The following is a 22,131-nucleotide window of genomic DNA, read 5'->3' as shown; positions in this document are numbered from 1 at the left end:
AATACTGCTTTTCTCATTGGGTGGTTTTCAATTCTGGACACATGGGGCCCCTGGGAATGGGCCATTGTCTCCAGTACCCTGCCTCTTTAAAGGAGAATGTTACTGTCTTATCAGAGGCTATATTGTTTCTAGAGCAGATGCTTCCTGTGCTTTAGTACTCTCCTCTTGGTGTCTTGTATCCTTTATCTGACTTCTCCAGTTGTGACAGATGAATGAAAGACTTCTGAATTGGGGAGGGTATAGAGCTCCATAGAATTCCCTGTTTTGGTTTGTGTTTCTTTCCCATCATGCAAAATACATTTTAGATCTGATTGCTTCATTAATTGCTCATGAGGAACCCCCCCAAAAGTCCAGATTTCAATAAAGATTGATCTTGTAGCAGAACTGGAAGGGACTTGCTTAAATTTTTTTAAACCTATTTCAACATAATTTATTCAAAAATATATTTTTTCATCTTGTCAAATATCACTTATGTACATATACTGAATGTACATATCTGTTTCAAAATGTATTGTTTCTATGAATGTCACTGCTTTTTCAAATGTAGCCTTAATAGAGCATCATTATTTGGTATGAATTTAAATTATATATTTTAAACATTGTTTTTTTTCTTTTCAAGAAAATGTGATATATATGCATATATATGTGTATATATGCATATGTACACACACACATACAACATATACATCAGAACGAATGATATTACCCCATTCATAAGGAAATAGACTTGAAAAAAATCTTATTAAGTGATATAAGCCAGACCCAAAGAAACATAGGCTCAATGATTTCCCTCATTTGTAATAGTTAGTATATATGTCTAGGATAGTCCTAGCAGGGGATCACAATAACTCACTACTGTATACATATAACCATATAAAATGATGTTAATTGAAATGAAATCCAAGAAATGGAATTTAGTTTTTTTTTTTTTTAAATGTACTGTGTAAACCTCCCTTTGGTTTATCCCCTATTGTCACTGTGTTTGATTTTGGTACCCTGTATATATGTTTATCTGATGTGGGGAAGGGAAGTGGGATAACAAAATGATAAGACAAGGGACAAGGATGAATCAATGCAGCAGGCATACTCACAAGATACCATGTTGGAAATTTACAACTTGAAGGGGAGGGGTGTTGAGGGTGGAGAGGGAAAGTGGGAGAAAGTGAGGGGGGTAACAATATTCGACAAGAAATACACTCATTTCCAGGGCCGGGACTGTGGCCTAGTGCTAGAGTGCTTGTAAGCAGCACAAAGCCCTGGGTTTGATTCCTCAGTACCACATACACAGAAAAAGCTAGAAGTGGTATTGTGGCTCAAGTAGAGCACTAATCTTGAGCCCAGGCTCAGGGACAGTGCTCAGGCCCTGAGTTCAAGCCCCAAGACTGGGAAAAAAAAAGAAAAGAAAAAAAAGAAAAGAAATATACTCATTTCCTGGCTAGGAATATGGCCTACTGGTAGAGTGCTTTCCTAGCATGCAGGAAGCCCTGGGTTTGATTCCCTGGTACTACATACACAGAAAAAGCTGGAAGTGGTGCTGTAGCTCAAGTGGTAGAGCCTTAACCTCGAGAAAGCCCAAGGATAGTGCCCAGGCCCTGAGTTCAAGCCCCAGGACTGGCAAAACATCAACAACCCCCCCCCCCATTTCCTTACTTATGTAACTGTAAGCCATCTGTAATCAGCTTTAAAATAAAATAAGACAAAATATTACATATATATTTTTTGCCAGTCCTGGGGCTTGAACTCAGGGCCTGGGCAGTGTCTGAACTTCTTTTGCTCAAGGCTAGCACTCTGCCACTTAAGCCACAGTGCCACTTCTGGCTTTTTCTGTTTATGTGGCACTAAGGAATCAAACCCAGTGCTTCACACATGGTAGGCAAGCACTCTACCACTAAGTCCCATTCCCAGCTGGAAAGTAATGTGGAGGTCATGATGTCAACTCTATTTGGAGCTTAATGAAGAGCTAAAGAGTGTAGATTGCAGAATGCACTATAATAAAGGTAGAAAAGTCTGGCTTTCTGCTAGGAAGTAGTTCATTTATTTGTTTGTCAGATAGGGAGAAATTTTATTAATAGTTCCATGCTGGAGGCCTGGGCATTAGTTGCATGATGATTATTACAGTGCATGAATTTGGCCAGGTGTAGTGTTGTGCTCAGGAAGGGGAGACAAGGATCACAGGTTCGAGGCCAGCCTGAGGAACACAGAGTTTAAAGCTGGCTTGGGCTACATACTGAGAGGCTATCTCAAACATCAACCCATCAGCCCAGCGTGGTAGCTCACACCTGTGATCCTAGGTGCTACAGAGGCTGAAATGTAAGGATTGCTATTAGAAACCAGTCATGGCAGAGTTCATGAGACTCTTATCTCCAGTTAATCAACAGAAAGTTGGAATTGGAGGTGTGTAGTGCTTGCCTGGAGTGAAAGTGCCAAGCAAGAGAACAGGGTTTTGAGTTCAGGCTCCAGTCAAGGCATAACGCAAAACTATAACAACAAACCCCAAACTAACCAACCGATCAACCAAGCAACTGCCAACCAACTGCCACCACTACCACCAAAAAACAAAGACCCCAAACAAGAAAACCAGCAAGCAAACAAACAAACAAACCCAAACCAGAAAACATTAATCTTGTGTTTGTTTGTTTTTGTTGGTCATGGGACTTGAACTCTGGGTTTGGGCACTGTCTCTGAGTCAAGGCCACCCTACCCCTGGAGCCTCATCCCCATTTCCCATTTTCTAGAGGTTAATTGAAGTCTCAGGACTTAGAACTTTAGGATTTTATTGCTGGGGCTGGCTTTCAACAGTGATTCTCAGATCTCAGACTCCTGAGTAGCTAGGATTATAGGTATAAGCCACACACTTGGCTTAATCCTCTTTATTGAGGATTGGTTTTGTGTGTGTGTGTGTGTGTGTATGTGTGTGTGTGTGTGTGTGTGTGTGTGTGTATAAGAGAGAGGGACAGAAGGGACACAGCCAGAGACAAAGAGACAGAGAGACAGCCCCTTAGAGAAAGCATTTCTACTAAAATGAGTCCTGTATAGTCCTTTTTGTTTGTTTGTTTGTTTGTTTGTTCTTTTGACAGTCCTGGGGCTTGAACTCATGGCCTGAGCACTGTTTTTGAGCTTTCTCAAGGATAGCGCTCTACCACTTGAGCCACAACGCCACTTCCTGCGTTTTCTATGTATGTGGTACCAAGGAATCAAACCTGGGTCTTTCTGCATGCTAGGCAAGCACTCTTCCACTAGGCCAAACTCCTAGCTGGAGTCCTGTGCAGTTCTATCAGTAGTTTAAAAAAAATTCTTCCCCCCAATTGTGGGGCTTGAATCAGGGCCTGGGCACTGTCCTTGGATCCTTTTTGCTCAAGTCTAACACTCTGTCACTTGAGCCACAGTGCCACTTCTGCCTTTTTCTCTGTATGTGGTGCTGAGGAATTGAACCCAGGGCCTAGGCCATGCTCCTAGCCCCTAAACAATAATTTATTAGCATCAATTAGCTGTATAAAGGGTTTCTGTGCAATACCTTGACATACCCCTCCCTCCCCCATCTCACAAATCAATCTCAGCAAGCTTCATTGTTCTGCTTTCACTTATACTGGGATTCTGACCATGTGGCCTATTGTTCTCCCCCACCCCCTCAGCCTAGACAGGACATGTTTTGTCTTCCTGTCATTCTTTTTTTTTTTTGAAAGTGTATATTAATTGTCCAAAAGGACTTTAGCTGGTGTCAAGTGGCTCACACGTACATATACTACACCTTAATCAATCCTTCTTGCTTTCCCCAGTCCCCACCCCTGGACACTTCTTCACTGGGGAGTTTCCTGTTCTCAGGTGTATTTGTTATCACCTGGTTAGCATATCATCTCTTCTCTATGGCCAATCCAGTAGTTCATAGCTTAATCTTCCTATATAGGAGTATACAAGTGTAACAGACATCATTGAGTTGGTAACTGGTAGCTTATGCCTGTAATCCCAGCTACTCAGGAGGCTGGGAACTGAGGATTATAGTTCAAAGCTAGTCTGGGCAGGCATGTCTGTGAGACTCTTACCTTTAGTTAACCACTAAAAAACTAGAAGTGGAGCTGTGGCTCACGTCGTAGAAGCACTAGGTTTGAGAGAAAAATCCAAGTGAGGAGAGATCTTCAGCCCCAGAACAGGCATTATGTGAGCGTGCACGTGTGCATGCGAGCACATGCACACACATGTGTACACACATATGCATACATGCAATATAACTGGAAAAATACTGTGGAAGTTGGACTGGTAATAAATACAGAGGAAGAAAGGTGGGGTAGCCTTTTGCTTGTAATCCAACTACAGAGGGATGTTGTCCCTTCTCTCCTCCCACCTTAGTAGCCACCTCTTTTCTGTTTTGTCTCAGAGTCCTAAGCCAAGTCAAGAAAGGAAGTGAAAGAATGGAACCCCTAGGTTTAAGTGAGAGCAGTCTTTTCCTCTATGAAGACATGGGAAAGATTTGAAATATTTTGTGTCTTTGCAGTCAGGATCTCTGTTTTGTTTTTCTGTTTGTCTCTTGTTTTTTTTTTTTTTTTTTTTTTGCCAGTCCTGGGCTTGAGCTCAGGGTCTGAGCACTGTCCTTGGACTTTCTCAAGGCTAGAGCTCTACCACTTGAGCCTCAGCACCACTTCTGGCTTTTTTTCTATATATGGGTACCTGGAAATTGAACCCCGGTCTTCGTGCATGCTAGGCAAGCACTCTACCACTAGGCCAAACTCCGGGCCCCTGTTTGTCTCTTGTTATGTAGAACTTTCACTATTGTTTCTGACCAAGATTAATGCTGAGCTGGGTTGGTGGCTCAGAGCTGTAATCCTAGCTACTCAGGAGGCTGAGATCTGAGGATCACAATTTGAAGTCAGTGCAAGCAGGAAAGTCTGTGAAACTTTTATCTCAGTAAACTCTGGAAAAGCTGGAAGTGGCACTGTGGCTCAAATGGTAGAGCACTAGCCTTGATCACAAAGAGGCTCAGGGACAGTGCCCAGGCCCTGAGTTGAAGCCCCAGGACCAGAAAAAGGAAAAAAAAAAAAAAAAAAAGGAAGACAGAAAGAAAGAAAAAAGAAAGAAAGAACCAGGCTAACTTTTTCCTCCTCCTCCTCCTCCTCCTCCTTCTCCTCCTCCTCCACCTCCTCCTCCTCCTCCTCTTCCTTTTCTTCTCCTTTTTTGTTTGTAGTGAGACTTGAACTCTGGGCCTGAGCATTGTCCCTGTGCTCTTCAAGGCTACCTACCACCCTATATCTCTTGAGCAACAGCAGCACTTCCAATTTTCCCCCTTTCCCTTCCCCTTTCTCTTTCCCTCCTTCTTCCTCTTTCTCTCCCTCTCCTTTCCTCTTCTCCTTCTCCTTGTTCTTCTTTTTCTTTGGTCCTCAAGTCCCAGAGAGTTAATAGAGCCAGCCCTTTCAGCTTTTTGCAAGAAACAGTGCTCCTTAACATGCCTTCTATGCTGCCTAGATTAAAATCAGTGCTATGGTTTTTATAAAGGTAGATAAATTAGTGTAGTGTGGGCAGGTCTGCTGGGGCAGGTTCCACAGGCAGCTTTGCTCATGGAACTCTGTCTGAACTTGTAGTTAGGTAAGAATTATTTTTAGAGGGTATGGACTCTTCATTCACAGGGCTATGCTACTGTGTGGGATATATGTTAATAAGTAGGTGGAGACTAAGGATAAAGAACCCAGTGTAGTAGATGTGATTAGCTTAAGAGTCAGGTTACTCAGGTACAGGAGCTAAGGAAAGTTATGATCTCACCAAGTTCCAGCGTATCTTTTCTTCTTGTTTGTGCTGGGCCTGAAGCTTGAACTCAGGACCTAGGCACTGATGCTTAGGTTTTTGTTCTAACACTTGAGCCAAAGCCCTACTTCTGGCTTTTTGGTGGTTAATTGAAGATAAGAGTCTCATGAACTTTTCTACATGTGGTTGGCTTCAGACTATGACCCTCAGATCTCAGCTAGGAGGACAGACATGCGTCCACCAGCTCCTGGCTCACTATTTTTTTTTTTTTGTGGGTCATGGGGCTTGAACTCTGGGCTTGGGCACTGAACCTGAGCTCTTCAGCTCAAGGCTACCACCTTACCTTTGAGCCTTAGCCCCACTTCCCATTTTCTAGTGGTTAATTGGAGATAAGAATCTCATGGTCTTTAGTGCCCAGGCTGGCCTTGAACCAGCCTCCTGAGTAGCTAGGATTATAGGAGTGAGCCATTGTACCCGTCTATCACTGACTATTTTTTAAGATTTGATTGCACTTTTTGCCTGAGCTTTGATTTGCCTCCTTTGGGCTTCTTGTTTGTATGGATGGGAGCACAGGCATAGGCCAGCACATCTAACTTCCATTCTCAGCAGATGAAGTATCCTGGACTGGTCTAACACCATGATCCTCTGGAACTCAGTTTCCCATGTGACCTGGAATGACATGTGCACTGCTGTCCCCATTTATGAATGGAGAAGTGAATACTTTGAGCTTTTATGCCCGGTCTGGTCCCAAACTGTGATCTTCCGATCTTAGCCTTCCAAGTAGCTAGGATTTAAAGCAAAGTATAGGACTTGTTTGAGAAAATGGTAACTGTGTTTATTGGAATAAGATAGCAATAATTTATGCCAAAGGACAGGTACTAGTGGGTCACACCTCCTAGCTACTCAGGAGGCTGAGATATGAGGATCATAGTTCAAAGCGAACCCAGGCAGGAAAGTCTGTGAGACTCTTTTTAAAAAAAATTGTATTTCATTGTCGGGGTAACATATAGAGGGGTTACAGATAGTGGGTACATTACTTCTTGAACATTTTATACCCCTTCTCACGTTTTTGTCCCACTTTCCCTCCCCCCCACCCTGTGAGACTCTTATCACCAAGTAACCACCAGAAAATCTAAAGTGGCACAGTAGCTCAAGTGGTTGAGTGCTAGCTTAGAGCAAAAGAGCTCAGGGATAGCATCCAGACCCTGAGTTTGAGCCCCACAACTCCCCCTTCTCCCCCATCCCCCCAAAAAGCCAGCTTGGGCAGAAAAGTAGGTGGGACTTTTAGCTTCAATTATTGTGTGTGGCTCAAATGGTAGGATGCCAACCTTAAGCAGAAAAAGCCAAACATGAGCACAAGGCACTGAGTTCATGTTTTAATACTAGTGCACGCGTGCGCGCGCGCGCACACACACACACACACACACACACACACACACACACAGCAATTATAAATCATTTATTGGAATGATTTTGAACTGGGAATGCTACAAAGGTCTATCATTAAGAGGGAATGGGAAGGGATTTACTACATTACATACTTAATTTCCTTGTAGCACTGGGAACATTAGTGTGCAATGTTTAATTTCTAGGACCCTAGGAAGTTAGCACAATTATCTCCATTTTGGGAATGAGGAAACTGAAGCTAAGAGAGAACAATTAATGTTCCCTAGCTAAACAAGTTAGTAAAGGTTGAAGCCTGAACTTGAAGTTAGTTGCCTGAGATCCAGAGACTTTGAAAGACATGCCTTGAAGAGAGTGAACTATTTTTGTATGCTTTATTTTGGGATATTGGTGCAATGCTATTTAGGCATCTTTCTCTGAAAGCATTTTCACATTTATTTGCAGTAGCTTAGATTTGAATCTGATGAAATCCAATTTGGATCTAAAAAAACTGCAAAGGTTTCTGGGTGGGGTACTGCATGTAGAGCCTGACTGAAAAGAGCAGCTACCTGCTAGGGCCTCACAAGTTGAATGTTGACGCAGTATTGGAAAGCCTGGGAGTGAATTTTGGGCCCTAGCCAGTGTGTGGTGACTGTTGGGAGATGTTAGAAAGGCCCTTCCCCAGCCTCCGTGCTTGCCTTCCCAGCACTCATTAATTGTCAGCGGTGGAAAACTTTGTCTTGGGGTTTGCTTGTGAATCAGTGATTGAGCACAGTTGTAAGTAAACATGCTAATTCTTCAAACTCCAAGTTAAATGTGCACTGTGCTTCTTCTAAGGCTGGCTGAGTCACTGGCCTCATGACTCATGGAAGAGCTGTGGTGGAAACAAATCAGATGCCATCCTGGAAGAATTTGGGCTGGGTTACTGGTGATCTTTCAGGTCTTGTGAAGATGACTTTCTAATGCTGAAATAAGTTGCTTCACCTTCTTTAATTGATGACCCCTTGATTGATTTCGTTCTTTCTTTCTTTTTTTGTATGTGAAAACATGAGTAAATAGGTGTTGGGAATAAGAGGAAGCATATATTGGAGCTTCTGATCTATATATTAACATGTATAATATAACGTATTTATGTTAATTATCATATTTATAATTACATATTTTATGTTAAGTATTATATGTGTTAATTATATACTAATACTATATATATTAATGTTAATAACAGGCGGTTGCGATCTGAGGGTTATAGTTCAAAGCCAGCCTAGGTAGAAAAGCCAGTGAGAATCTTATCTTCAATTAACCACCAAAAGACAGAAGTGGTAGTGTGGCATAAGTGATAGAACACGAGCCATGAGGGCCGGGAGTTTGGCCTAGTGGTTAAAGTGCTTGCCTAGCATGCATGAAGACCCAGGTTCTCTTCCTTGGTACCACATATAGAAAAAAGCTGGAAGTGGTGCTGATGCTCAAGTGGTAGAGCTCTAGCCTTAGAAAGTCCAAGGACAGTGCTCAGGCCCTGAGCTCAAGCCCAGGACTGGCAAAAAAGAAAAAAGAAAAAAAAGAAGAACACCAGCCATGAATGGAAAAAGCTAAGCCAGATTGGAAGGCCTTGAGTTCAAACCCTTCTATCAGCACACAAACATGCACACGTACACAAATGTGTATCTGTTATTTGTTGCTTAATGTGCTATGACTCAGATAACATAATGATATATTAGATAACTCTTTAGGCAATGTATTAAATAATGTAATACATAAAAAATCTTGAAAGGACATTGAAAGATTGTGTGTGTGTGTGTGTGCATACGTGTGTGTGTGTGTGCATGCATGTGCGTGTGCGTGAGACAGTACTGAAGCTTGAACTCAGAACCTGGGTACTGTTTCTTAGCTTTTTCTTTTTTTTTCTTTTTTTTTTGTGTGTGTGTGTTGAACATGGGGCTTGAACTCTGGGCCTGGGCGTTGTCCCTGAGCTCCTCAGCTCAAGGCTCCTGCCCTACCCCAGCACCATTTACTGTTTTCTAGTGGTTAATTGGAGATAAGAGTCTCATGGACCTTTAGTGCCTGGGCTGGCTCTGAACAGTGATCCTCAGACCTCAACCTACTGAGTAGCCAGGATTACAAGCAGGAGCCAACACAACTGGCTTATCTCTTAGCTTTTTCATTGAAGGGTGGCACTCTACCACTTGAGTCATACCTCTACTCTGGCTTTTTACTGGTTAAGTGCCGATAAGACTTTCACAGATTTCTAGCTCCAGGCTTGCTTTGCATGTGGAGCCTCAGATTTCATCCTCCTGAGTAGCTAGGATTGTGGGTGTGAGTCACCAGCACTGCTCAATTATGTTTAGCCAATGTGCACATTTTTTTTTTTTGCCAGTCCTGGGCTTAAGCTCAGGGCCTGAGGACTGTGCTTGGATTTTTCTCAAGGCTAGAGCTCTACTACTTGAGCCTCAGCACCACTTCTGGCTTTTTCTAAGTATGTGGTACCAAGGAATTGAACCCGGGTCTTCGTGCATGTAAGAAAGCACTCTACCAGTAGGCCAAACCCCTGGCCCAATGTGCACAATTTTTTTACATGAAGATTGTTATGAACTATTGGATTCACCATGGAGATGAAGTGATATGCTGCTAGAATTATGGCATGAACCACCATTGGCCAACTAGATTTTGAAAGTTTTATCATGAAGAAATGATATTGTTTGAATAGACAGATATGTCAAGCCATATTTCAGAATGATCATAGTGTATCCCAGATATATATTATTTTATGTTTTAGGTTAAAGTATAAAAGATAATAAAATAAAAAAATGATTTCAGGCTTGAAAGATTGGGTGAACACACACAAACACACACAGTGGAAGGGTGGAAGAGTTTTTTTTTTCTTCTTCGTGTTTGTAGGTGTATAAAAACTTCAATGTGGTTTGCAAAGAGTATGTCCTGTGTCTGATTTTGTGTCTGCTACTGTTACCTTTTTCTTCCAGAGAGACATAGGTATCCATTCAAACAGTTCCCTCTGTGGACATAGTTGGCAGTTGTTGGGACTCCGGTATTTCACACTCTGGAGAAGGGGAGGCTTGTGCCGGAGGTGAGGGTTGGTGTCAGGGCCATGGCAGTCATAAGAAAACATTGCTTTTTTTCTTTTTCTGGTACTGGGGCTTGAACTCAGGACCTGGACTCTATCACTGAATATTTGTGCTCAAGGCTAGCACTCTATCAATTGAGCCACAGTTCCACTTTCAGCTTTTTTGGTAGTTAAATGGAGATAAGAGTCTCATGGGCTTTTCTGCCTGGGCTGGCTTTGAACTGTGATCCTCTCTCAGATCTCAGCCTCCTGAGTAGTTAGGATAACAGGTGTGAGCCACTAGTACCTGGCAAACATTATGTTTATTACTGTGCGTTACTGAGTAGCACCGGGATACTGTACTTGTTAGGTGCACACACACAAATGTGGGCTTGCACATACACACTTGCATCAGAAAAATCCATTTTTTCCCTGAGTGTTTCTGGATCTAGTTGCATTTTCAGTTATACACCGCTTTTCCTCTTCAACCAGTCTCTGGAGCCATTGGTGGGAACAGATGTCAGAAGAGGCAGCATATGGTTTTTTACAGAGTGTATTGAAAAGTTAAGAAAAGGTTAGTTTTTTTAATATATTTTTTATTGTAATTAATAGAAGGGTTACATGATATTTGCCAGATAAATGGTGCATTAATTCCCATACATTGATACCCTTTCACATGTCTTGGTCCCCATTTCCCTTCCCCCCTCAAGAAAAGGTTAGTTTTTATGTGTGCTTATTACAGAACTTAAAAATAGCACGGACTGTATTTGTAAATCAAATGACTAGTTGTCAGGCTGTGCCAAGTGTGAAGCCTTAAAACAAGGTTCTTTTGAGTTCCTTGGGTAGCCTGCGTTAGGGCACAGCCTTGGAAGGCTGGTGTGGCAGGCTTGTTCTGGTGTCCCGTGAAAATGTGATCGCAGTTTAGCAACGTTATCTGGAATAGCATGGGGAAGAGCTTTTGATAACAAGGTACATCCTTGGTTAGTGATTTAAAAGAATGTCACAGAGATTTGCAAGAAATGATGCTCCTCTGCCATATCTGACAGGGAGGGCTTGTTGATAGAGAGAAATATGGTCTCAAGGCTTTGCAAATACTAAAATACTCTCCATTTAATGCTCTGCCTAGCAACAGTAGAGAAAGAGCTTATTATGCCTGTTCTCCCCTGACCCCTCCATCTCTAGTTTTATGTTTCAGTGGCGTAGACTATTGCTCAAGTAGTAGAACTGTCAACTAAGTCCTATACTAGGAGTTAATAAGTGCTGGGGAAATTCCAAACTGTATTCATAAATTTAGAGAGGAGATATGAGGACTGTGATTCAAAGTGAGTCTAAGCAGGAAAAGCCATGGGATCTAATGTCCAATTAACCACCAGAAAACCCGAAGTAGAGGTGTGGCTCCAATGCTAGAATATTAGCCCTGAGCAAAGAGGTCAGGAACAGTGCCTAGCCCTATGACTTACAAAAAAGTTAAATATTTGAAGATGACTTATTGGGATAGGAATGTGGCTCAGTGGTAGAGTGCATTCATGAAGCCCTGGGTTCGATTTCTCAGTACCACACACACAGAAAAAGCTGGAAATGGTGGTAGAGTACTAGTCTTGAGGAAAAGAATCTCAGAGACAGTGCCCAGGCCCTGAGTTCCAGCCCTAGGACTGGCAAAAAAAAAAAAAAAAAGATGACTTTTTTTTTTGTGAATTCAGGACTTCATGCTTATGTAGGCTGGCTTCACTATTATCATTATTATTACTATTAATTTTGTTTTGTGCTGGCATTGGGCTTAAACTCAAGGACTCTCATTCTCTGTCAGGTTTTCCATTCTACCACCTGAACTGCATTTCCACTTCTGCTTTTTTGGCTTGGCTTGTCTTGGCTAGCTTTGAATCATGATCCTCACATCTCAGCTTCCTGGTTAGCTTGGATTACAGGTGTGAGCCACTGGCATCCAGCAAAAGCTAGCTTTTGATTCATGAGTAGAGCTCACACTGGATCTCTCTACACATCTGCAAAGAACTGGGATTGCATGAGACGTCTGTCTCTGCCCTTACACTCTCTTCTGGGTGGAGTGCTTAATTTTGGCTTGGTATTGTTCCTGGCTCAGTGACCCATTGTTATGTGTCTGCAATTGGACCCAGACATGCAATCATGAAACCCTTCCAACTTCTCTCTAGTGACAAAACTTATTGAAGGTCTCATCTGACTAACAGTTACATTTAAAGCAAGTTCTCCTATGAAATGAGATTTCCTGCACTTCAGATCTTGTGAGCTTGTTTGAATTGCCAAGACATTTGTCCTTCAATTAATCAACCTAGGAGATTTATTTGGATTGTAAACTCCCATCTGTTTGCTCCTTTCGCCTTGCTTGAGGTTACTTGGATAAAAATAAATCTCCAGTCCCTGAACATTCCTCAGTCTTTATAAATTTGCTGGTCACAGGAGGTGGATTGTGTTGGATCAGGCTGGAAAGGAAGTACATTGTTTCCTCCATTAACTGAGCTGATGAATTAGTCAACCTCATGATTTATCTTTGTGGTGTGTGTGCGTGTGTGTGCGTGTGTGTGCGTGCGTGCGAGCGTGTGTGTGTGTGTGTGTGTGTGTGTGTGTGTGTGTGTGTGTTTGTGTGCACGTGCACCAGCCCTGGGGTTTGAATTCAGGACCTGGATGCTGTTCCTTAGCTTTTGTACTCAAGGTTATCACTTGAGCCACAGCTCCACTTCTGGCTTTTTGGTAGTTAATTGGAGAAAAGTGTCTCATAGATTTTCTTTCCTGGATTGGCTTTGAACTATAATCCCACATCTCAGCCTCTTAAGTCACTAGGATTACAGGAGTCAGACTGGCTACTTCTGGCTTTCTTGTTAACTGGAAATAAGAATCTTTTGCGTTTCTCTGCCTAGGATTCTTATTACTATGGTCTATTTTCATGTCTGTCTTGGTTTTCACTTTGTAGACACTTTTCGGTCATGTTCATTGCAAGCCCAGCAATAAATACTAAACATTAAAATAAGCCAGGGCTTATATTTGTAATCCTAGGGCCTCAGGAGGCTGAGATTTGAGAGTTATGGTTGGAAGCCCATCTGGGTAGAAAAAGTATGTGAGATTCTTTTTTTTTTTTTTTTTTTTTTGCCAGTCCTGGGCTTAAGCTCAGGGCCTGAGCACTGCCCTTGGATTTTTCTCAAGGCTAGAACTCTACCACTTGAGCCTCAGCACCACTGCTGGCTTTTTCTAAATATGTGGTACCAAGGAATCGAACCCTGGTCTTCATGCATGCTAGGCAAGCACTCTACCACTAGGCCAAACTCGCGGCCCCGGGTGTGAGATTCTTATCTTTCAATTAACCACCAAAAAGCCAGATGTGGAGATATGACTCAAGTGGTAGAGTACCAACTTTGGGCAGGGAAAAAAAACCTCTAAAGATGGGGATGCCCTGAATTCAAGCCCCAGTACTGGCCTCCAAACAGAAGCAAAACAAAATGAAAACTCCCAATAAGGGCTGGGAGTGTTGCCTAGTTGTAGAGTGCTTGTCTAGCATGCATGAAGCCCTGGGTTCCATTCCTTGGTACCATATACACAGAAAATGCTGGAAGTGGTGCTGTGGCTCAAGTGGTAGAGTACTAGCCTTGAACAAAAAAAGCTCAAAGTAGGCGTGAGCCAGTGAGCCTGGCTTTCTGAGTATTTTATTGGCAATTAGAATCTCACAGATTTTCTTGCCTGGGCAGACTTCACACATCAGTCCTCTGATCTCAGCCTCCTGAGTAGTTAGGGTCACAGGCATGGGCCACTGGTATCTGGCCTATTATTATTATTTTGGTGGTACTAAGGTTTGAAATCAGACTCTTAGGTTTGTCAGGTCAGTGTTCTACCACTTGACCCATGCCCCTGACCCTTTTTGCTCTAATTACTTTTTGAGTAGGGGCTTGCATTTATGCTGGCCTGAACCATGTGATTGATCTTCTTATTTATGTTTCCTGCATGGCTAGGATCACAGGGGATACCAACACACTTAGCTTTGTTTTTTGAGAGGGGCAGGGGAGGGTGTCTTTGAAGTTTTTGCCAAGACTAGTCGTAAACCATAACCATCCTGATCTCAGGCTCCTGAGTAGTTGAGGTGATGGACCTGAGCCACTAGACTCTGTTTAGTATTTTTTTTCCTAAAAAATTGCATATATGAGCAGGGCATTGGTGGCTCACACCTGTAGCCCTAGGTACTCAGGAGGCTGAGATTTGAGGATCACAGTTCTAAGCTAGCCCCAACACCAAAGTACAAGAGACTCTTGTCTCCAATGAACCACCAGAAAACCAGAAGTGGGCCGGGAGTTTGGCCTAGTGGTTGAGTGCTTGTCTAGCATGCACAAAGACCTGGTTCAATTCCTCGGTACCACATACATAGAAAAAAAAAGCCAGAAATGGTGCTGTGGCACAAGTGGTAGAGCTCTAGCCTTGAGAAAGCCCAAGGTCAGTGTTCAGGCCCTGAGCCCAAGCCCAGGACTGGCAAAAAACAAAACAAAACAAAACAGAAGTGGTGTTGTCCCTCAAGTGGTAGAGCCTTGAGCTGAAGAGTTCAGGCACAATGTCCAGACCCAGAGTTCAAGTCACATAACTGACAAAAAATTGCATATATGTAAATTATACAATATATTGTTATGAATTGTATATAAATAGAAAATTCTTAGAGTAAGTGAAACAGTTTTTATATACATCATAGGACATATGACATAGCTATCCATTCTTTGTGTGTGTGTGTGTGTGTGTGTGTGTGTGTGTGTGTGTGTCCGCGCGTGCCGGTACTAGTACTTTTACTCAGGGCCTACAGCTCTTGGCTTTTTAGCACAAGGCTGATGCTGATGGTTAACTGAAGATATGAGTCTTGAGGACTTTTCTGCTTGGCTGGGTTTGAACTGTGATTCTAATATCTCAGCTAGGAGTACAGGAATGAGCTACTGGCGTTTGCCTACTTCTAAGTTGGGAAGTTCCAACTTCCTGAAAAGTATTTCTCTGACTGGATGTGGTGTTTTATGTCCACAATTTAAGCACCAGAAGGGAGAGCTAGGGGGATCACCATTAGAGGTCAGCTCAGGAAAAAAATAACAGCAAACAACCTGAGAATGAGGTTCAGCTGTAGAATTCAGCTCTTCCTTCTTTGGTGCAAGAATATGTAAACATTTCTAGAGTATTCTGGGCATTCACCAATTTGTTTGTGTTTGACCAAGTAAGTTTATGATTCTATCTTCATCTTAAAGAGTATTTTGTGAGTTTTGTTTTGTGGTAGTCAGTCTATTCAAATTATAAAAAATGTTTTCCTCTGTTTGTCTTTTAGGTTCCTTTAAGACATTGACTCTTCCTTCAGTAAGTATTCATTTGAAGAATTTGGGTTCATTGTAGGTCAACAGCTGGAGTGAACTAAGCCAGATGTTGTCTGTGTTTGCTCCTACGTAGAATCTAGACTTCATAAATAATATGACATGATAGCAAAGTGGGGAAATTTTGGGGTAAGAAGTGAACAAGTGAGAGGGAGAGGAGAAAAAGGGAATGATGGAGGTGAATCTCACTGAAGTAATATAATAAATTATATATTATGTATACTATATTAATTATATATGAGTTATATTCAATTATATGAACATTACCTTTATAATAACAATAAAAATTTAAATATTTTAAAATGGCATAATGATATATAACATTTATTGAGGAGAGGGGAGGGTTAAGAAATGGATCTAACTACATTTTATGCATATTTGTAAATACTACATAGACACCTTTGTACAGTTAATTTATGATAATAAAAACATAAAAAAATCCACAAACCCATTATGCCAGGCTCTGGTAGCTCACACCTGTAATACTAGCTACTTCAAGAGACAGAGCTGAGGATTATAGTTTGAAGTCATCCCAGGCAGAAAAGTCTATGAGATTTTTATTTCTAATTAACCACCAAAAAGCTGGAAGTAGAGGTGTGGCTCAAGTGGTAAGGCCATATAGCCTTGAGCAGAAGAGGCCAAGAAATAGTGCCAGACTCTGAGTTCAAGCTCCAGTACTGTCACAAAAAAGAAAAAAAAGAAGAAAGAAAAAAGAAAAGAGAGAAAAGAAAAGGAAATTGGTATCAGAAATTAATCAGTGAATGAAATAGGTTAATTGGTATTTGACTCTTATGTCTGTGTATTTATTAGTTTGGTTGAGTTCAATCAAACTTCAGATTATTTAACACTTATTTGAGAACATTAAGAATTATTTAAGAATGTCGCTTCTAGGAGAATGGCTGATAGTTTCTTGAAACTTGAAGCTGGGATTTTTCCTCTTGTAAAGTAGAGCCTGTCATTGCATTTGGTCTCATTTCAGACTTAATGAGGTTGGAAGTGTTGAATGGGTAATAAACTCTGTTCATAGTTTCCTTGGCTTTGAAAAGGACAGTGTTGTGCTCAGCCTGCTGCAACTTGAGGCAGAAGGACCAAAAACTTCTGTGTTTAGTGAAAGTTTTGACTTTTGAGGGCTATATAATGTTTAGCCTTAATTTTAGTATTAAAAATATACTGTGCTAAGCGGTTAGAGGAATGGCTCAGATGGTAAAGCCAATGAGCAAAACCATCAGATACTGAGTTCTGGTCTCAGACAAAAAAATATTACTGTGTTAAAATATAACTTTTTCATCATTGCATTTGCAATCTCTAGAATTTTACTCTTGATCCAAGAGCCTCACTCATTCTATTCTACCCTAGGTACTTGTCCTTCCCTCCCTCCCTCCCTCCTTCCCTCCATCCCTCCCTCCCTCCCTCCCTCTCCCCTCTCTTCTCTCCTTCCTTCTTTCCTTCCTTCCCTTCCCCCATCCCCTCTCCTCTCCTCTCTTCTCCTCTCCTTCCTTCCTTCCTTTCCTTTCTTTCTGTGTGTTTGTGTTTTTCTGTCTCTGTTGATCTGTCTCCAGCCTTTCTCTCTGTCTCTGCCCATCTTTGTCTGTCTTTGTCTCTTGTCTTTCTTTCTATGCCTCTTTCTATCTCTCTGTGTCACTATTTATCTGTTTCTCCCTGTCACTGTCTGTTTATCTCTGCTTTTCTGCCTGTCTGTCTCTCTTAATGTATCTCTTTCTTGAGTGTCCTGGAGTAAAATAAGATGTTAGAGGATTATATGATTTATTAGAGAAATGGGAAGGGGTTATTATTTTACTGAGAGTTATTAAACCCAATTACCAAAAGTTGCTTGTGCACTAATGTTATTTTCCATGGCTTTGACTTGGAAATTTGTACTTTTATTACTGTGCTTTGTTTCAGAGTTTCTTTCACCCAATGTATAACAGAGTAGCGCCCATTAAGAGATACTTTTGGAATGATTTTTAAAAACCAGGTGGCACAGGACCTTGGCCCTATCATATTACAGACTTCAGTAGGATCACATTATTATCTCATGAATCAGGTTCATGTATCACTTCTTGAAGATTCCATGTTAAGCACATTCAGAATCTGCATTCATCTTTGGGACAGGGGACCACACAATATACTACTGCTAAAAATGGAAAAAGGGAGAGAGGGGACAAGGAGGGAGAGAGAGAGAGAGAGAGAGAGAGAGAGAGAGAGAGAGAGAGAGAGAGAGAGAGAGAGAGAGAGAGAGAGAGAGGAAAAAGTCAAAGTCATAGAAGGGTAGATGTGGAGAAAAAATCTTTACAACCTCTGTGACTATAAAAATTTTTATTGTGCCAGTCACTGTGGCTCATACCTAGCTGCTAAAGAGGCTGAGATTTGAGGATCATGGTTTGAAACCAGCCTGGGAAGAAAAGGCTGTGGTACTCTTGTCTCCAATTAAGCAGAAAAGGGCCCGAGTAGAGTTGTGACTTAAGTGGTGAAATGCCAGACTAGTGAAAAAGCTAAAGGACACTGTCCAGGCCCTGAGTTCAAGCTCCAGTACTGGTACTATTTGGGAGGCTAAGATCTGAGAATCAGGGTTTGAAGCCCCAGTAGAGAAATTGGTGAGATCCTTAACTCTAAATAACCAGCAAAAATCAAGGAGTGGTGGTGTGGATCAAATGGTAGCAAGCTCTGAACAAAAAAAAAGCTGAGGGACAATACCCAGTTCAAGTCTCAGTACTGGAATAAGCACACACACATTAAAGACATTTTTGAGGTCAGAGAGACTTTGCTTATGTCTGACTTTATTTTCCTTTTGCTCTTTTTCTTCCAGCTCCCTCTGAACAGTGCAGATGAGATGTATGAGCTACGTGTAACTGGACATTCCCAGGATGAGGTTTTATTCTCTAATAGCACACGCTTAGCATTTGAGACCAAGAGAATGTCTGTCTTCATTCAGACAGATAAGGCTTTCTACAAGCCCAAGGAAGAAGTGAAGTTCCGGGTTGTTACCCTCTTATCAGACTTCAAGCCTTATAAAACATCACTGAATATTTTAATTAAGGTAAGTAGGCCTGTGTTCACTGGTCAGATGTGTACATATAACCTCAAGCCAAGACATATTTACATTTGTAGCAAATATCCCATTGATTGGTTTGATGCTCCAATGAGTCTTCCTTGCCTCCTGTTCCCTTCTGTCCCTTCCCCTCTTCTTCTTTTGCCCCAGGACTTGGCCTAGAACTCAGGGCCTCGGCACTGTCCTTTGTTCTTTATTTGCACTTTGCCTCTTGAACCACACCTCTACTTCTTGGGTCAAATTTCTAAAAACAAAAGGCGAGTTGGCAAAACATTCCCTGTGCTTAAACTCTGAGTCCAGCACCATCTGCAGGCTAATGTGGGCAAGTGCATCTGGGAGCCAGCAGGCCAACCTTTTTGGAACTCAATTTGCACAGCCCATAAGGACTGTGGACTCTAGCTAAGAAACTGACCATCACAGAATGCTCAAGGAGAGTCAGTGTTTGTAGTGGGGATTACTGCCTTCCCCAGTCATTGGTCTTTTCAGGAAGGAAAGAGGTGTCAGTAGTGGAAAAGCAGGTCCAATATCCACCCTGACCCTGATTTCCTGCAGGAAGTTTGGCCCACTGTTATGGAAGGAAGTGTCCCTGTTTCTGAGATAGCAGCTGCCTCTGGCTTCTTCTCTGGCTTTTCTTCTTTAAGAAGTTTTGCCTTCAAGAGGGAGATTCTGGTTAAAGAAAAAGAATGAGAACTACTTTGGGACAAATGATAAGGCTTTTGTATCCTTTGTTGAAGCAGAAACGAATGACATTGAATGTTATGTGAGGTGGATTTTTGGATACATTTATGGCAAATAAAGCATAAGACATCAATGTATATATGTACATTTTGTCAATAGCTACCTCTGGTGAGGAATCAAGAAAAAAGGTGATTATCACCATCAATTCTGTATATTCCTTTTTTCCATGTATTTTTTTATTGTAATTAATAGAAGGGTTACATTATATTCACCAGATAGAAGGTGCATTACTTCACATACATTGATACCATTTCTCATGTCTTGGTCCCCATTTCCTTCTCCCACCCTGCCTCTCATCTTGTTTTCCCCCCTTCCCTATCCTATTTCAAATAACCAAATAAGCATATATCCAATATATCAGATAATGAGGTAAAATACTGTAACAATATGAGATAACCAAGGGACAGCAAAAGAGATGAGAGATAACATAGTACATTAAGGACAACAATTGCTCATTATATGGCTTTTGTTTCTATATCTTGGCGGTCCTTTCATTTAGTGTCATACTATATGACTTTATGTATCTAGATTTTGTTCTATTGTAAATCTCTGCTAGGAGAGTCCAAGGTTTCCACTGATCATGACAAATGAGGGAGACTATTGGGCCTATGTATAATAACAATGAAGCAAATTAATTTATAAAATCTATGAGACTTCTATTACCTCCAGTTAATCGGCAATAGGCTGGAAATGGACATGGGGCTCAAGTGATAGAGTTTTGAGGTAAAAAGCTACAGAGCAGCACTCAGGCCTCGGGTTCACACCTCAATATGGCGTGTGTGCTTGCACACACACTCACACTCACACAAAACCAAATAAAGCCAGAAATAGAATTGGAGGTATATTTTCTAGCTAAAATTTACTGGCATGGAGAGCAGGTCTTGCGAGGTGCTTTTGACAGGTACAGAGCTATCAGGGGGTTCTCAGGGGCACCCCAGGGATGCATGGGGCCCCTACTCCCGTGGCTCTGGTGCCAGCTATTCTGGCTGTGGTGGCTTCTTGTGTGCCTCTCAGCAGATGACCTTGTGCCAATTCTGAGCTTTGGTGTAGCCATATGTGGTAAACACTTCTGTTGTTTCTCCATCCTCTGTGTGCTTAGATGGGCTTTCGGGGCCAGGGTGACCCTCCCACCACTCTCTTCTACCTCTCCCAGTGCAGCAGCATCCTACACTGCCCTTCAGATTTGCTGCATGAGCCTGGCACTGTTGGGGAGAAAAAGTGTTCTCATCACCAGAGCCCATCAGCAGAAACTGCCCCTCCCCCCATGCAACTTAGGCAACACTGAGAACCCCCTCCTCCCCTTCCTTTCTTTCCCCTCTCCCCCTCCTCCCTGTCCCCCTGCTCCTCCTCTTTCTCTTCTTCCCCCTCTTCCTTCTTTCATTTCTCCACCTCCTCCCCCTTCCTCCTTCCCTCATTTTCTTGCTTCTCCTGGTCCTTCTCCTCCATCTCTGTGGTCTTTGGGTTTGAATTCAGGGACTTGCTCTCTCCTTGTGGAGGTGCTCTACCACTTGAGCCACTATCCCAGCCCTATTTTAAACATCTTTGTCAGTCCAACAGGAGGAAAAAAACAAAACAGGACTGTATTGTTTTCGTTTTCGTTTTAGTTACCAGACAGCAGGTATTCTAGCTGTTTAGATGTCTCTTTCTGCTTTTTGGCTCCATAGCCTCCCCTCTATCACGTGGTGGCAGGCCTGGCACAGTCAATGGCCAGTCTCAATGCCTGACTGGGGAACTGGCTCGGGGACAGTGACCTGCTTGTTCTGGACTCACTTTTGATCTCTGGTTTGACAATTTGTTTCTGGCTTTTGCTGTCCGTGCTTCCTTCTCAGTTCTCAGCGTTGTGCTCACCTGGAGCTTTCACATTTTTGATATGGGAGGCCTGTCTGTTGGCTTGTGAGTCCATTCACCCCTCCAAACAAAGGAGAAAGGATAAGAGAAGTATTTAATTTGGGTTCTCACGAGTTTACAGTGCAGATAAAAAACCAGATTCCTGGAGCTGGGAGTTTGGCCTAGTGGTAGAGAGCTTGCCTAGCATGCATAAATACCCAGGTTTGATTCCTCGGTACCCCATATATAGAAAAAAAAAAAAGCCAGAAGTGGTGCTGAGGCTCAAGTGGTAGAGCTCTAGCCTCGAGAAAGTCCAAGGACAGTGCTCAGGCCCTGAGCTCAAGCCCACAACTGGCAACGCCCCCCCCAAACAAAAACCAAAACAGGTTCCTGTTTCTGTATCATCCACATGTGTATGTATATCAACTATATCTATAGTCATAAAATAAAATACTCCAAACATAATTGACCTTTATTTTACTGTGTGTGCCAGTCCAGGGATTTGAAGTTAGGGCCCGTGTACTGTCCCTGAGCTTTTGTGCTCAAGGCTAGTACTCTGCTGCTTGACCTTCAGCTCCATTTCTGGCTTTTTTGAGTGGTTAGAGATAAAGTGGCTCATGGGCTTTCTGGCCTGGGCTGGGTTCGAAGCACAGTCCTCAGACCTCAGCCTCCTGAGGAGCTAGGATGGCAGCTGTGAGCCACCAACTCCCTTTTCTAAGCAACACAGTTTATCTTCGCACTCCACAGCTGATGGGAAATCCCATCTGAAAGGCAGCCCTAATGATGTCCTCACTTATGGCCTGCAACCAGTGAGCACTGGTGAAGCATCCTTAGAACGAGGTGAGCATCCTATACCTGGGGTGCCTATTGTGCACCCCCTTGGGTTGAGTTAAAAGGCAGACCTGAGTTTGCCTCTTGAATTCCATCACATGGTGGTGACGTCATTTGGCGTCATATCAGTCACTCGAGTGTTTCCCTAACCTCTTCAACACCAG

At 42.3% G+C, this 22,131-nt stretch overlaps 1 protein-coding gene across 1 annotated transcript in view; it reads left to right on the top strand.

Annotated features, from left to right (window-relative positions):
* The window catches only part of Cd109 (CD109 molecule), a 104,873-nt gene that overhangs the window by 3,101 nt on the left and 79,641 nt on the right, over positions 1–22,131 (top strand). Inside the window, exons 3-4 of the mRNA XM_090338544.1 lie at positions 15,480–15,508; positions 18,329–18,559. Coding sequence (XP_090194670.1) covers positions 15,480–15,508; positions 18,329–18,559 — 260 coding nt within the window. The remainder of the gene's footprint in view (positions 1–15,479; positions 15,509–18,328; positions 18,560–22,131) is intronic.

Source organism: Megascapheus bottae, chromosome 8 (assembly GCF_031878675.1).
Source record: "Megascapheus bottae isolate mThoBot1 chromosome 8, mThoBot2.hap1, whole genome shotgun sequence".
Taxonomy (NCBI): domain Eukaryota; kingdom Metazoa; phylum Chordata; class Mammalia; order Rodentia; family Geomyidae; genus Megascapheus; species Megascapheus bottae.
The sequence above is the reverse complement of the archived record's forward strand: the minus strand, read 5'-3'. Positions and strand labels throughout refer to the sequence as shown.